Here is a 15,982-nt window from a genome sequence, read left to right on the forward strand (position 1 = left end):
GGCTGCATATCACGCAGAGAATTCAGCAACTGTGAAGACTGAATTTCCAAGTGTGCAGTCTCAGTTCAACATTCCCTAAAGCTATCTATTTCCATATAAAAACAACATTAAGAGGCAGCATTTTCTTTATGTATTCACCCCGTGTGTGCTTAATATATATTACACATGCATTTCACATACTGCACATTATAACTCAGGGAGCTTGTGGCTGGACATACCTTGAAATCGAACAGATTCCTTCTTACCTTGCGTTTGTGCTAATTACCGTAGCTCTGCAGTCAGGCCGTGTACCTCATTGTAGATGTTAGATACAGTAGGATCTGAAATTCCAGGTTTTATAGTTACATAGTTACATAGGGTTGAAAAAAGACCATTGTCCATCAAGTTCAACCCATCCGAGTAAACCCAGCACACAACCCATACTAACCAATCTATACACTCAGATACATAAACTATATATATATATACAACCAGTAATACTAACTGTAGATATTAGTACCACAATAGCCTTGGATATTCTGATTGTTCAAAAACTCATCCAGGCCCCTCTTAAAGGCATTAACAGAGTCTGCCATTACCACATCACTAGGAAGGGCATTCCACAGCCTCACTAGATCTTTTATGGTTACATATGGTTCTATGGTTACAGCTTTTCTTGTCCATGCTACATATTAGATAGATGCTTGAATTGATTTAGTGATTCATGCTATTAAAGCGAAGATGAAACATGCAAGATACACTCCTATACAGCACCCACATGCTTTCATTTATTTTTCCATGTTCTTTTATTATTTTTGTTATTACTAATTAAAATACCGAATGCTGGCGCAGTTTTATTTATAATCACTTAATTAACCACTGACCCTTTCAGTTTCAGAATGGAATTTATCCCTAATGCGCTATTCTTTTATTGCTTCCTGGAGCATAGCGCATTCACTCCATTTAGTAGCAAGAAAGCATGGCACCCAGCAAGCTATTCAGATTTGCACCGATTTGCGAACTACGTTACATTATGGGAGACATATACACGATTGAATGGATAAGTCAGTGGCTGAGATACAAGTTGCACCGAGCTGTTTACAGGGGAACCATGATCCTATTCAATATATTGGCTTTTCTCCCAACAACAATAATATATAGGCAGTAGTATTTACATGGAAAACTGTTGTACATTTTAAACTAATTTAGTCAATGTAGGCCCTAACCAAAAGAGGCTAAGGAAAACTAGTCTTAGTACTGTTTATTTTTCCCTGCAATAGACAGAAAAGAATAGGGGGGGGGGGGGGGGCTAGCCATGGTAATATAATATCACATATATTGGAGTAACCATATTTTTAATTAGGATATCATCAGCTAGGCACTTACAACAAGCAAGAAAACATCTGAACTTGTGGCTAGTAAACAAACAATTCAACAAGCCATTTGTCAATACTTTACAGTCAAGGAAAATAAGTAGAAATGTAGCTTTTTTTCAATAACTCAGATATAAATTGTATCATTTTCCACACAGCAGCCCAGCAGCTTACTTACATTACAGAGTTACAGTGCTAGGTTTTGCAAAAATATGACAGATTCACTGATTTTAACACCAATACTGCATTATTACATAAACACAGTAGTAACTGCATTGGCTGCCTCCACTTGAGAACAAAAGCCTGCATGGCCTTTTATTGTATCAGATAATGTCATGCAGCTGGATGGAAAATTGTACTTTTTTATTATTTTACGAAAGGATATCATAGGAAAGAATAAAGAAGTGCATGCTATCCCATACTGTTACTGTTGTTGTTTTGAGATTATAAGTTGGAAAGTTATTGTAATAATTAGTTTCCAAAAAATACATTGAGGGGCAGATTTATTATTCATTTAAAACAGTTACCTGTTTTTTCTTCCGCCAGAAATAACAGCATCAAATCTAGTGTAAAATAAAACATACTTTCATAACTTCATTGTTTATTTTAGACAGCTTTTTACACCATTTTTTGGGGAGTTTTGTTTTACACAGAGCATAATAAATAGGCCCCTAACTGCGAGCCTTTCTTATTTTTCCAGCTAAGCATGTACTGTATGTTCCATAAAAGGGGTACAATATAATTAGGTTTTCATAGAAATCTTTATAAATATAACAATTTGGTTGGCCTAGAATTTCTAGCGCAACATAGGGGATTATGTAATAAAAGGCATTAGGTATGCCCAGGAGCAGTAACCCATAGCAACTAATCAGCAGGTAGTATTTACTGGTCACCTGTCTAATAGAAAATATCTTATTGGTTGCTATGGTTGCTTCTACTGGGCAAACCTAGTGCCTTTTATTGCTTATTGGGGATAGAGAACTAAGTAACCAAGTGTAGTTCCATCTGGGTGTGGGCCAGGGTCTTGTTAGTACTGTAGACATCTGGCATGTTACAGCAACAACAAATAGCTACATAGCAATAGGCTAACCCATTGCCTGACTATGTCAATAGTATTTATTACTGATAAACTGTCTTTGTATAAAACTTCTGACGGTTGTTATGCTTAGGAGCCAAAACTAAAAAAGCAGTTCCGAAAAATGCTTCCCTAATTAAAGGTTTAACCTTATTCAGATATTAATTTAAGTTTTAACTGTATTTCTGCAGTAGAACTTACATTATAGAAATCAATCTTTCTTCTAAATTTCATGCTTATTATTGTTTGCAAATATAATGATAAAAAAGTAAAAGTAGACAGAACACAAATTGAATGTAAGGCAGAGATCCCCACAAAGTATAGCACAGGTCTCCATGACCTCCACTTAATAATGTCTCGTTTTTTTCATCCAATAAAAGCTTGTAATAGTAATGAGATCCATAAAAATGTCTGGGTCACACAGCTAATTCTAAAATTTAATTCAGGTCCCCAAAGCTAATAATTGGATTTATGGTGTGTAAAGGAGTATATTGCCTTCTTACATTTTAGATAATCAGAATGTTCTCTTTTAAATTATTAGCATTAAGGGTGAACTCACACTAGGCATGCTAATCACCACAATCTTCTTAGATAAAGAATGCCATAGGCTGAGTATTTCTCATATGGACTATAGGATACTGCTGCCAGGTATTCACCACAGCAGGTATGGCAGTCACAAAGCTTAAAATGGCATTACTGTTACCATAAGGGTAGTTAAACATTTCTTCATGTTGCAAAGTTCCTTATTTTTTTTTTTTTTAATGTGAGGCAAGACTTTATTTTGTTGTTTATTTTTTTTGGCTTGTAGGCCAAGGTCCGGGAACTTGAAGAGAAATGTCGGACACAGAGTGAACAGTTTAATCTCCTTTCCCGAGAGCTGGAGAAGTTTCGACAGCAAGCCGGGAAGATTGACTTATTGAGTGGCAACGCAGGTGGTGTGTTAGATTTCCCAGGCTCCCCCAATAAAACTCTTACCCAGTTTATAAATGGAATAGCAACTTCCATCAGTAAAGGTAAGGGGGCTTATTGTACAAGTGCATGTAAAACTGATCACATACTAAACAAATTAAAAATGCTAAATAAGTCCTTTTATAAAACGTGGTTGAAATCTTATTATCAATGAAACAAAGAGAAAGGGAAAATGTCAAGGGTTGTGCAGAATTATTTAATAACAGTAGCCAATACTACACAGATAGATAAATGGAACTGAAAAAAAGTCTCCCTAAATGTTAAGCGAAACAAATAACGGGTTATTCCAGGTACAGGTTTCTTGCAAATGTCGAGTAGCAGTACATTGGCTCCCAACACCAGAGGTGCCACCAAAAATTTGCCATTACCCTGGTTATAAACAATGTACTATATCTCTTTTCTATCAACTTTCCCTCTGTAATTAAAATTTTGAAGGTAATGTGATGAGACATCTCAGTTTGGGTCATTACACAGAAAAGTAGCACAAAGCACTTGTAGCAGAATTCAGGGAATCCAGTGATAAGTTCTAAAAAGCCACTGTATTACATGCTCTTTAGTTACTTTGCAGCCAACAGGCCCACAGTTGTTTCATGAGGTCAGAAAGGACAAAACTGCAGCTTATATTTCCATCAGAGTGTAGTGCTCCTCTTGTCATTCTGCATAAGAAAGCTACATTCATCTGTATGGAGCTGGAAAGCCTGATCTGGCCTGATGCTGCTTCATGCCAGAATTGGAATTTGCTAAGGTTCTAAATATTTGTCTGTTTATTTTTATGAATCTCTTGAGATTATCATGTTATTGAGTGCAAAAACCTGTGTCAGGACTCTTAATCTTAACCGGCATTGGTGCTTTAGTATACTTTATAGACCATTTGTACAAGATGTTATAGATGGAGCTGTTTTCTTATCCTAGGTGGCATTTTTCTTTGCACAGGTAATGAGAGCCCCACTGGCAGCAGGTCTGTGATTTCTGAGTATATAAGGCCGCTTCAAATAACAGGAGACAAGCCAGAACAGCTCTGCGTCAAACCAACTTTCCTTTCGAGATCCAGGTCTGGCAGCCCGAGGCGCGGATTTGAGTGCAATGTAAGTAGTAGTAGTATTGGTTTTTTGAGGAAATCTGTTACATATTGCTAGCTATGTATATTGTATAACTAATTCTAATTCAAGTCCAATTATAACTTTTTTATAGATGGATAAGGAACAGAATACGAATACCTCAAAGCAAAGATACTCTGGGAAAGTCCACCTCTGTATCGCACGTTACAGGTAATATATTGGCCTTTTTCAGCAAAGATGTAGTTTTAGAGGAATCAAGTCAAATGCATGCAGCTAACCTTTCTGAGAACCACGGTAAAATGAAACAAGAGAGATATTCATCACTAACATCCATCATTGTAACAAGACAGCTCTGTAATGGGACAATTTACAGCCCAGGAAAACATGCTTTTGGCTGCATAGTGTCCATTAGGAGAGAGTGATATAACCGAACAAGTGTTTTGAGGTTTTACTTGGGTGAGGATGAGAGATTGTGGGTGTTGGGTTTGCTTTTACCAACAATTTCCAGCACAGTTTGCTAAATATCACAGTTTATTGGAGGAGTGTGGACTTTTATGTAAACCTATGTTTTTGTATCTTTACACAAGAATATTTTTTTTATAATGTTCTCAGCATTGGCAGATTCAAAATTGCAGTACTTTAGTCCCTACCTAGGACATGGCTATATTATCCATCTACAACATAAACCACTTATGCTAAAAGGAACCTGAATTTTCCCTGTTGGACTGTATGAAATTTGTTGTTTGTAGTGTATCACTTAACAGTTACAAGCCTAAATGTAGGTTGCTCATTTGTTAATATGGCTCCATAGCTCAAGCCACCATAATTGAACTAATAGGATTTGCAATTTAACAGAAATCAGAATGCAGCAGGTTAACTGCTGATCTGTGATCTTTTTGGTTGGTGTTAGATTGATGGAAAAGCTTCATTTTAAGGGGTTTTCTTATAATTGCCCAGTGCACTGACCCACAGCAACAAGGGCGCTGCTTTTCACTGATTTGTGTTATACTGATCAAAGTTAATTGCTGTCTGGTTGTATTTGGTTACACATTGGTGCAGTTTTGAACAAGAAGTGACAGGCGTCTATGAGCTTTGTGTCCATCCCAGCACCACTATTTGGTTCTATTTGCATTTTGATTAAAGCTGAAATGTTGCTGTTTTATTTCTGATTTGTTTTTTTTTTCTGTGTGGGACAGACTAGATGGGGCTAACCAAGAGAAAAGGTGGGGTTTGGGTGGATTTTGTTGGCGTGGCTACATTTTATTGTTGTGTAAAATTGAATCTATTAAATGTGTTTTTATGTTATTGAATCATTATATTAATGTCATTTCATTGCAGTTATAATCCTTTTGATGGGCCAAATGAAAACCCGGAAGCAGAACTACCCTTGGTGGCAGGGAAATACCTCTATGTGTACGGAGACATGGACGAGGATGGATTTTATGAAGGTATTTATGTTTCTACCTGTGTTACACTTACAGAAATAGGTTCCTATGGCATGATCTGCAGTTATAATCCTAGCTTTCATTTAGGCTGAGATTCAGCAAACTGGTTACTTACTCATTCCATACCAAAATGCTTCTGGGTGCCTAAGCACAATGCTAGAGAAATCCAGAAAAATGAAAACTGCTGATGCTGTGCAGTATTTAAACCTGCAGAATTGTATAGGTCAGTTTGTGACCTACACAACGCAGGTTTAAATAGCGCACAGTGTCAGCAGTTTAATTTTTCTGGATTTGGATTAGACGTACACAGATGGGGAGTGCAAAGGAAACTGTGGACCAGGTGCAAAGGGCCAGGTACAAGTCCCAAGTGTTTATTTCAATGCTAGAGAAAGCACAACTTCTACATGCTTCCACATACACTTACAGTATATTCTGGCACATCATGTTGTAACTCCAGAAGAAGGTGGCAGGCTCAGCTGCTGACGTGACAACAATGGCTTTGTGGGTCAGTGTTCACTAACATCATTGTGTGGCCCCAAGTAATTTCATAAAGCTCAAGTGTTTAAAAAGAGCTTACACAAGTTAATTTATGGTACATAAACTTCATGCGCAGGACAGGTCAACTGTGAAATCAAGGTAAGATGGCTATGCAGCACTGCTATATAAAGACCCCTGGCTGATGGGTGTTTGAATTAGGGATTCCTTATTCTTTAAAACACAATTAAAGCCCACAACAACATTTGTGTAAAGGAAGCACCAAATCAGTTATTCATTTTCAAGGTTCATCAAAACCACAGCAATACACACAAAGCAAGGGTCAGTGGAACCTGACAAATTGTTTTAAAATCTGATTCAGATTGATTATTTTACTCAAATATGGATATGAAAAGTAGTTTTCAGATTAGTTTGGTATTTGACAGAATATTTTGTGAGTACATTGGTATTCAGCCAACATTTAAAGGAGAAGGAAAGGCTAGTAAAGAGTTAATCTCAAGATGCAGGCATACCTTCAGTTCTCTCAATAGTGCCCTTAAGTCTCCCCATATTTCTCCTGTTCATGCGAACGCTCCGAGCGTATTTTTGCCGATTTTTTCGTGCGTCCGCACGACTTTTTCGTACGGCGCACTACTTTTTCGTATACCGCACGACTTTTTCGGACGTTTGCACGAAAAAATCGGAAAGGTTTTACCGCTGTTTACAATTGTTTGGTACGAAAATTTCGTGACTTTCGGATCGCCAATACGATATTATCGTGACTAATACGATTTTTTCGTAAGCATTTTCGTGATATTTGCGATCTTACGAAATTTTCGTTTCCAATACGATATTTTCCCATTCGTGATTCGGATTCGTGGATAAGTGCCCCTATGAGTCAGCTTTCTGCTGATTGGTTCAGGTCCACAATCCTAAAGGGGGGGGAGTGATGCTCGTTGATGCGGTCCCCGAACCGACTTCCCCATAAGCTCAAATGTAATTATTTTTTTTTTAAGTCCCTTGCTACCCGATATCGCCCACCCGTAGGTGGGGATATCGGGTGAAGATCCGCTCGCTTGGTGACATCGCCAAGCGAGCGGATCTTATAGTGTATGGGCACCTTTAATGCTGGTGAGTTGTAAGTTTCTTGGCAGCAATTTAAATCACTACTGGTTTATGCTATAACTTGAATAGTTATTGCAAAAAACACACTAATCATGTTAGTGACATCGCATTTCACCCACTTTTGTGGCATTATTTAATATACGAAATATCTAAGCGGTGATAGAAATCATGTGGTGCCAGGCAATCAGTCAGTGGGTTAAAAATGACCCCCTATTTACAATCTATTTCTATTAACTACAGCGTCCAGCAGATGCATTACAGCCCTGTGTTCTATCTGTATTAACTGCTGCTTTACAAGTCTCCCAAACAATTCTGCAGAGATCAGATTCATATTTCAATATAATGAGAGTTAAACATTCTTAAAGGGAAACCAATTTAGGTCTCTATAAAAATATATAGCCTTAAACAGCTTATTTGTAAAACCCTGCTTCAGATATACTTTTTTAAGTAGTATGTGCCATTGGGTATTCCTAAATAGAAAATTGCCATTTTACGTGCTAAGGACCTGCCCCCTGGGATCATACGATTCACTGTGCACACACGCAAACCAAGGGCACACATACATGTTAGCTTGCATCAGCCAATTAATGGACAAAGTTCTGCCATTTACTCCCACACAGACCATCACAAAATGGTGGCTCAAGGTAAAACATGTAATTAGTATAGTATTATGCCATAAATTATGCATAAATCTGATGCATTGCTAATATAAAATGGACATAAATGTCAAATTGATATTTTCTTCAAAGTCAGATTTCAGAAATAATTTATTACATACAGTGCTGGCAGGAAACACTAGTTGTAATGACAGACAGGTACCCAGGGAATGTGGCAGGGGGGTATCCTTAACCATGTCCAACATGAGGTTGCATGTGATGCTGTTGCCAGTGCAGTCAGGGAAAGGTAAACTAATTCTAGATACAGAGAAGATAGGATGAATGCACACACCATATCCCAGGTTCTGCAGCTCATTTCAGCCTTAAATGTTATATGCTTTCTCTCTTTCTGACCTGAAAAGGGGATGTGTACAAAATGAATTAATTCATACAAACAGCCCTGCATTGGGGTTATGCAAAAATATATTGTATGGGAAATTTATCAAAAAACAATATAGAGGCTTATTTACCAGAGTTGTGATTTATGTAGCTGAACTCTTTGTGTTCAGAGATATAAAGTGTATTTTTTAGCCTTGATTCAATATTTGATTGTTACTAAGCCAACACTTGTCTTCTTTCAATGCAGGTGAGCTACTTGATGGACAGAGAGGGTTGGTCCCTTCAAATTTCGTGGACTTTGTACAAAATGATGAATTCCATATGTCCAGCACATTGGCCAGTGAACAGGAGGAAAATATTCTCAACCATTCTGCTCCTCTACTTCAATCAGAGCTTAAGTTGGAGATAACCCCATCCATTCACATGGAGTCTAGTGTGCTAAATAACGGCACAGGGACAACGATGGATGTTAACATTGATGAGATTGGAGAAGACATTGTGCCTTATCCTCGGAAAATAACCCTTATCAAACAACTCGCCAAAAGTGTTATTGTGGGCTGGGAGCCACCATTAGTGCCACCAGGCTGGGGTACAATACATAGCTATAATGTGCTGATTGGCAAGGAGATCCGTGCAACACTAAATTTTGGAAGTAGAACCAAATTGCTCTTAGAGAAACTGGATCTTGCCACAGTTACATATCGCTTATCAATCCAGACGGTCACAGACCGAGGGAACTCTGATGAGCTCCAGTGTTCTTTGTTAGTGGGGAAGGATGTCATTGTTGCACCAACCCATCTTAAGGTTGACAACATAACTCCAATGTCTGCTGAACTTATATGGCTACCCAGCAACAGCAATTACAGCCATGTCATTTTCCTTAATGATGAAGAATATGACATTGTCAAGGCTGCTAGTTACAGGTACCACTTTTTCAACCTGAAACCCAATATGACCTATAAGGTAAAACTACTAGCAAAGCCCCACCAGATGCCATGGCAGCTTCCTTTGGAACAGAGGGAGAGGAAGGAGGCATACACAGAGTTTACTACCCTACCATCAGGTATTTATTATTTCATTACATTAAGTGTCTGTGCATAAAGTAAACAAGGCTACTCCTATCATGTTCGACTTATAGCATTTGAAATCCTTCCAGAGTTGGTATTTAGAAGGGTACATTTTATGAATTTAAATCCTAATTGTGTGTAAGGCTGAACTCTGTACTTTTGTCCCAGCATCTTAACCCAGGAAGTCTAATGCCCATCTTTTATTTATTGAGCTATTACCCATTGACTATTACACATGCCTCTTTGGGTATTCTAGTTTAATAACAACTGAATGGTCACATGTTGCATAGCCTGCTCAAAACTTCTATACATTAGATGTCGGTTGGTATTATGTACAGTGTTCTCCTGTGCCTTAGGGTTTAAAGTCTGTTCGTTCTGCCACAGCTGACAAATGTTCCAGAGAAGATACTGAATGTTTTACAAGTGGGTTTTATTATGCACATTCCTTGTGAAGCTTGGAGGGTCCATTTGAAGCATAGTGTTAATAAAGGTGTTAAGGAGGGTAATAAAGGAAGGTACCTTCTCTTGCTTCCTATGTCTTGCTTCCTAACTTTCCCTGAGCCAAATAAATATATTTATTTCTACTTTTAATACAGCCTCTTTCAAAAGTCAAGAAGTATAGCCACTGTGCTCCTTATGTGCCTGCTTGCACCACTGTTTCTTTGGTTACTGCATAGTTTAATATGGCAAAAACAGCTAGGTACAGCTTTCAAATACATAATACATAATAATATAACTCTAGAGCCTTGCTGTTTTACTACTAGTTTTGGCAACACTGTTTGAATTCTTACAGTCTCTGGGAACAGAACAGTTTCATAACATTTATTTTTACATTCCCAGTTCCCAGATGATGTCATCTCAAGGACCCGGTATCCTAAAGATGACACTATTTTGTCCAAGATGTTAGATTGTTAATGATACAGCCACTGACTCACTAGACTGTTTCAGAAGTCACACATTTGAGCAGCAATCTGATTTCCATAGTATCCTGTATGAGCTGGACCAGGATGTTTGAGTGACTATAACACCAAAAATTCTCTGCTCCTGGGGTGATATTTATGTATTTATGTATGTATAACTTTATTCATAAAGCGCTACAAAGATACGCAGCGCTGTACACTGTACACAAAATACAATAAATAAGTATAAATGCACAGAGATTAAAGGGTACCTGTCACCCTAAGAAACAATTCCAATTTCTTTTCTATTGTGTTTGTTAAGCAAAACTAACTTCACATACTTTATAAATGATATAAATCTTGTTTCCTTCAGTCTTGGGAATATACAATCACAGCCAGCAAGCAGCTGCCATTTTGTGGGCACTGTTTTTAAGGCAAGTTTTGTATCGTCCCAAAATCTTGTGTATGTGCCAGAATGGGGGAACCTGATGCCCAGGCTCATGCACTGGCTACACAATTAGATGGTGAGAAGGTAGGGAGAATGTAAGTGCTGAATGGAAAGTTTAAGTAACTGTCTGCCCCGCCTCTATGCCTAAGGCTGTATACCCCATTTAGTAAACACAACAAGGTTCACATCCCTAGAATTCCCTCCAGTGTGAGTTTTACAGTAAGGCTGAATTGCAATGGTTCCAAGTCTAAATCAGACTAATTGGTCTGATTTGTAATCACAGTAATTGATTCTCTGCAATTCTTTTTCATTAAAAATTTCCTGGATGAAAGTTAACTAAGCTATTACCATAAATCAATTAATAAAATATTTTCCAGCCAAGTAAGAAATAAAGTGCGGTCTTTATATTGCTGTACATGAGTCCAAAATCTGGGACAGTTTTACAGAGGAATTTTTATAGGAGCAGGGTAACAGTACAGTCCATTAATAAATTAATCCAAGCAGGTTGGATTTGACAAGGAAATGTAAGCATATGCCCTGTGCCAGACTGGGTAGTGGGGGTCTAAGAAGCAACCTGAGGCCCACTTATCATTATCCTCATCCTTTATGCTTCCTTCTTTCTGTTATAACCCTGTCTTACCTCTGCATTCTTCCCCTGCTATAACTTTTGTAATTCTTTCCTCATAGTACCTGTTCTTTTTTTTTATTCTTCCCCAGGCCCTCCTATCCCACCTGACAATGTTATTGTGCATCAGGGTCCCACACCAGTCACTCTCTTAGTTACATGGAAGCCACCTGTACTCTCTCCAACTGGAACCTCCAATGGCGCACATGTGACTGGATTTTCTGTGTATGCAAGGGGACAAAAGGTATGCAGCAGAGATTTTATAACTATCCAAAGACTTTCTCTTTTCAAAACATCATTTTATAGAATTGTATACTAAATGGACCTTGGGTGCAGGGCCCCTCCTTCTCAAACCATCCTAAATGGCTACATCTAAGATGATTCCATGATGTATTAATATTAGATGTCAATAAAGGATACATTGCATTAAGTGATGATCTGTTATTCCTATTTGTTTTCATTTGATTTGCAGGTGGCAGAAGTGGTATTTCCTGCAGCAGAGAACATTGTGGTAGACCTACTCAAATTACTCAATCTGGATGCCAAGGAAGTTACTGTTAGAACCCTCTCAGCACAAGGAGAATCTGAAGACTCCATAAGTGCTTTAATTCCACCAGACTTAATGGTGCCTCCAATTCAACACCCAAGGACTATGCCCAAATGTAAGCCATTAGCAACTGCTGGGGTCCCAGATACCAAAGATGATCATGTGTGCCCACACAGGAAAGTGGATGAATCTTGGGAACATACTCGAACAGCATCTCCTGTCCATGGGCATACCTTGGAGCCTCCAACATCTAATTTCCATAGTCCAGTTCATGGCAGGAGATCTCCATCCCCACAGAGGATACTTCCACAACCACAAGGTGCACCCGTTTCTAACACAATGGCCAAAGCAATGGCGAGAGAAGCAGCACAAAGGGTTGCAGAAAGCACCAGGGTAAATTATGTATATTTTGCCTGTCAAATTGCATTAATAGGTAGCTATTTACCATTTTAATTATTCATTTGATTTTCATTTCATATACTGTCATAGATATATTTTACAGAGTTTTGACAGGAATTTTCATTTCTTTACAAAATAATTTATTGAGTTTGTACTATGTTTAGCCTGTAGAGTTCTAAAAACAACATAATATGATTATCTCCTCTATGTTGATCCAGAATGAAAAGAGAAGCCTGTTCAGTGAGCGGAGCAATTCAGTGCATTACGCTAATTCAGATGAGGAGGAGGATGGTTATGACTCTCCACATATCAAAAGAAAGGGGGCTTCTGTGGATGAATTTCTAAAAGGTTCAGAACTTGGGAAGCAGGTGCGAACTTCATAATTATGCATGCATTTTTATTCCCTGATAAAAGTTTGTTAAAGTAGAAGAAAACATTCAGTACAAGAATGGGACCTGTTATCCAAAATGATTGGGACCTGGGGTCTTTGAATTTGAATCACCATACCTTAAGTTTACTAACAAAAACCTTGATCAAACAAAACTGTGAAAAAACTCAAACACATAATATTCAATGGGTCTACAAAAAAAAACTCGAATTGAACATATTGCCTAGGACAACTCCCAGTAACTTTCATATGAACTAAAGGCTTTTAGATAGCGAAGCTGCCAAACTGTGTGTATGAGTGTGTGACATCACAGCTGGCTGCGTATGATATCCCTTCCACGCGCAATGCACTACGATACACATAGTACCTCTGACCTCCCCAGCTCCACTGTCAGATTTAGACAATTATAATTACAATAAGAAATTCTATCACAAAAAATATATGAGCAGTCCTTCTAAAGCTTCCACCCTAGGCACGGGCCCACGGGTGCCTGTATGTAAGTACGGCACTGTCCATTACATGTTTCAATAGGGACTTTTGGTTACTAAATTTATATGAGTATCCCAGTATATCCCCTTTAACTTGAGTGCTCGGGACCAAGGGTATTCCGGATAAGGGGTCTTTCCATAATTTGGATCTCCATACCTTAAGTCTACTAAAGAATCAATAAAACATTAATTAAACCCTATGGGATTGTTTTGCATCCAATAAGCATTATTTATATCTTAGTTGGGATCAGTTACAAGGTACTGTTTTATTACTACAGAGAAAAAGGAAATCAGTTTTAAAATTCTGAATAATTTGATTAAAATGGAGTCTATGGGAGACAGGCATTCCATAATTCTGAGCTTTCTGGATAACGGGTTTCCGGATAAGGGATCCCATACCTGTACTATAAACAGGAAAACAGCAAGAAAATAGGAGTGCCAAGTGAAGCGATTTGGCCAGTGGCAAAGCCTTTTGATCAGTGTTGGTGATGTGATAGAACTGATGAGTCGCACTTTGTTTATCCTTTTAATTCGCATATTGCACATTTGCATTTAAACTCTCCGGTGCTACTCTGCTAACATGATATTACTAAAGTTGTTGTGAAGATTGGTTCTAAATCATGCAATTTGTATATGTCCTACTCTGGCACTATGCAATAAAATGTTTATACTGATTACTACTTGTACTACTAGTTGCCACTCTGGTACAGCAATCACCTGTGCTATGTGCAGACACAGGGGGTGCTCCTGCTAATACAAAAACTACATTCTACTTTCACCTTTTTAGAACTGGCCCCAGTTCCATCACATCATGCCCCTTGTAAATGGAGATATAATTCTTTAATTTAAAGCAGGTAAACACACACCAGTGGGAAAAGCTGGAAGAATTTGTAGAATGCAACCACCTACATAGCACATACCAGTATAAACGTTTATAGTAACCTTTGTGTGGGAAAAACCAATGATATACCATCTTATATAAAAAAAACACTCTAAGTGATATTCTAGTTTCAGTGTTTTTTTAAATACATTTTCAAGGTTTTATAACATTTTGTAACATTAGGTTAACTTCTTACTGTCCGTTTGCATTATATATGTACCAACAATTTATAATCTTAAAACTAAGATCTTAAGATATCTAATACTCATTAGATATAGGTTATAGGAACATAGTATTCATACTAGGTTATAGGATCATGTTGCCCTTTAGGGACCTAAACAAGGAAAAATGCAGCACAGCTATGGGATCTAAAATGTAGTAAAATGCCCCTAAATGTACTGTGAAATCAAATGGAAGGGCCTCAAACAGGCATTTATAAGGTGCAATGAATAAAGCATCTGTCCATTTTAATTTGTTTATTAAAAACTTTCCTTGAGGCTAGTTAACGGGGAAATATGCAACTTAATGGGTAGAAAATTCAACAGTAATAAGTGTGTAATTAAATTAGCAATATGCAGTGTTTATTAGCTGTTTTACCAGTCATTAGCTGCTCACCATGCTGTATTACAAATACCAAAAGCTTATTATTAATCATTATAAATTAATTATTTGTTAAAATTGTCTCCAGGATTAATAGTGACATTTGGCTTCTGTAAATCCTGGCAGAGCCATATATCAGCAGTGCTTACAGCTAGAAATGCTTATCTGCAAAAGGTTCACCAATACAAAGGCAGTATAAGCTTGACGAGAGAAAACCTATTTTGGGTTTAGGTTTTTTTTATGATGATTTTATGACAGTTTTTAGAATAAAGACATAAGAGAAGTCTGTAAGATGTGCCACAAAAGAGGGAGATCTAGAAAAAGAGGTAGATTATTGTGATTGTATAGATTGTACTAGAAACCAACAGAGCAGATAAGATAGAGGGCACTATGCACACAGCCTTGGTATGAGCAATAAAGTCTAGAATAGGTGGGAAGATGGTGCCAGAGTAGGAGTGCTAGGAAGGGATAGAAAGTGCCACACATGAGCCTTATTTCTAGGGGCATGGCATGCTGCTGGGTTTCTATGAAGCGCACTGGGTGAATTTGTATTCTGGTCAATCCTACGGCCTTTATGAATCCCAGATTTATAATGTATTGAAACATATTCTTATAAAACTGTGCAAGTCAGCAAGATTGTAAGAATTTTATCCTAACCTAATGCTGTTTGCAAAACTGCAATGTAATGCACCTTTTAACAGTTACTGCCAGCTGCTATAACAAAATGTTTTCTGTGCTGCTTTGGCATTGCATTTTCCAAAGTGAAATTCCCAAATAACTTATAAATTAAGCCTTTAAAATTGCCTTTACAGGGAAAAGATTTACTAAAAGCTATGCTTTTGAGGCACTTTAACTGAAGCCCTTTGCTGTTTGCTGTATTTCTAGTCGCATTACTGCCCTGGGGAAGATTATCATACAGAGAGCAGCAGAGGGTCAGATTTATCTGACATTTTAGAGGAAGATGAAGAAGAGCTGTATTCTGAAATGCAACTGGAAGATGGGGGCAGAAGGCGAGTCAGCATTACATCTCACAACACCCTCAAGGTAAGAGGAATGGATCCAAAGCACAGATCACCTTTGCCCTGAATGCTTTCAGTCAGACATGCTAATAAATTGGGCGCTTGACTTTCAGTTCTCATGGTATAATA

The 15,982-nt window shown here is 37.9% G+C and overlaps 1 protein-coding gene across 19 annotated transcripts in view; it reads left to right on the forward strand.

Moving 5' to 3' along the window:
- The window catches only part of rimbp2 (RIMS binding protein 2), a 199,095-nt gene that overhangs the window by 153,103 nt on the left and 30,010 nt on the right, over positions 1-15,982 (forward strand). For all 19 annotated transcript variants that reach the window (XM_031902438.1, XM_031902444.1, XM_031902408.1 and 16 more), the window contains 9 exon segments: positions 3,236-3,440; positions 4,330-4,481; positions 4,588-4,664; positions 5,793-5,902; positions 8,741-9,556; positions 11,625-11,776; positions 12,005-12,472; positions 12,697-12,846; positions 15,720-15,878. In XM_031902438.1, coding sequence (XP_031758298.1) covers positions 3,236-3,440; positions 4,330-4,481; positions 4,588-4,664; positions 5,793-5,902; positions 8,741-9,556; positions 11,625-11,776; positions 12,005-12,472; positions 12,697-12,846; positions 15,720-15,878 — 2,289 coding nt within the window.

Source organism: Xenopus tropicalis, chromosome 1, assembly GCF_000004195.4.
Source record: "Xenopus tropicalis strain Nigerian chromosome 1, UCB_Xtro_10.0, whole genome shotgun sequence".
NCBI lineage: Eukaryota > Metazoa > Chordata > Amphibia > Anura > Pipidae > Xenopus > Xenopus tropicalis.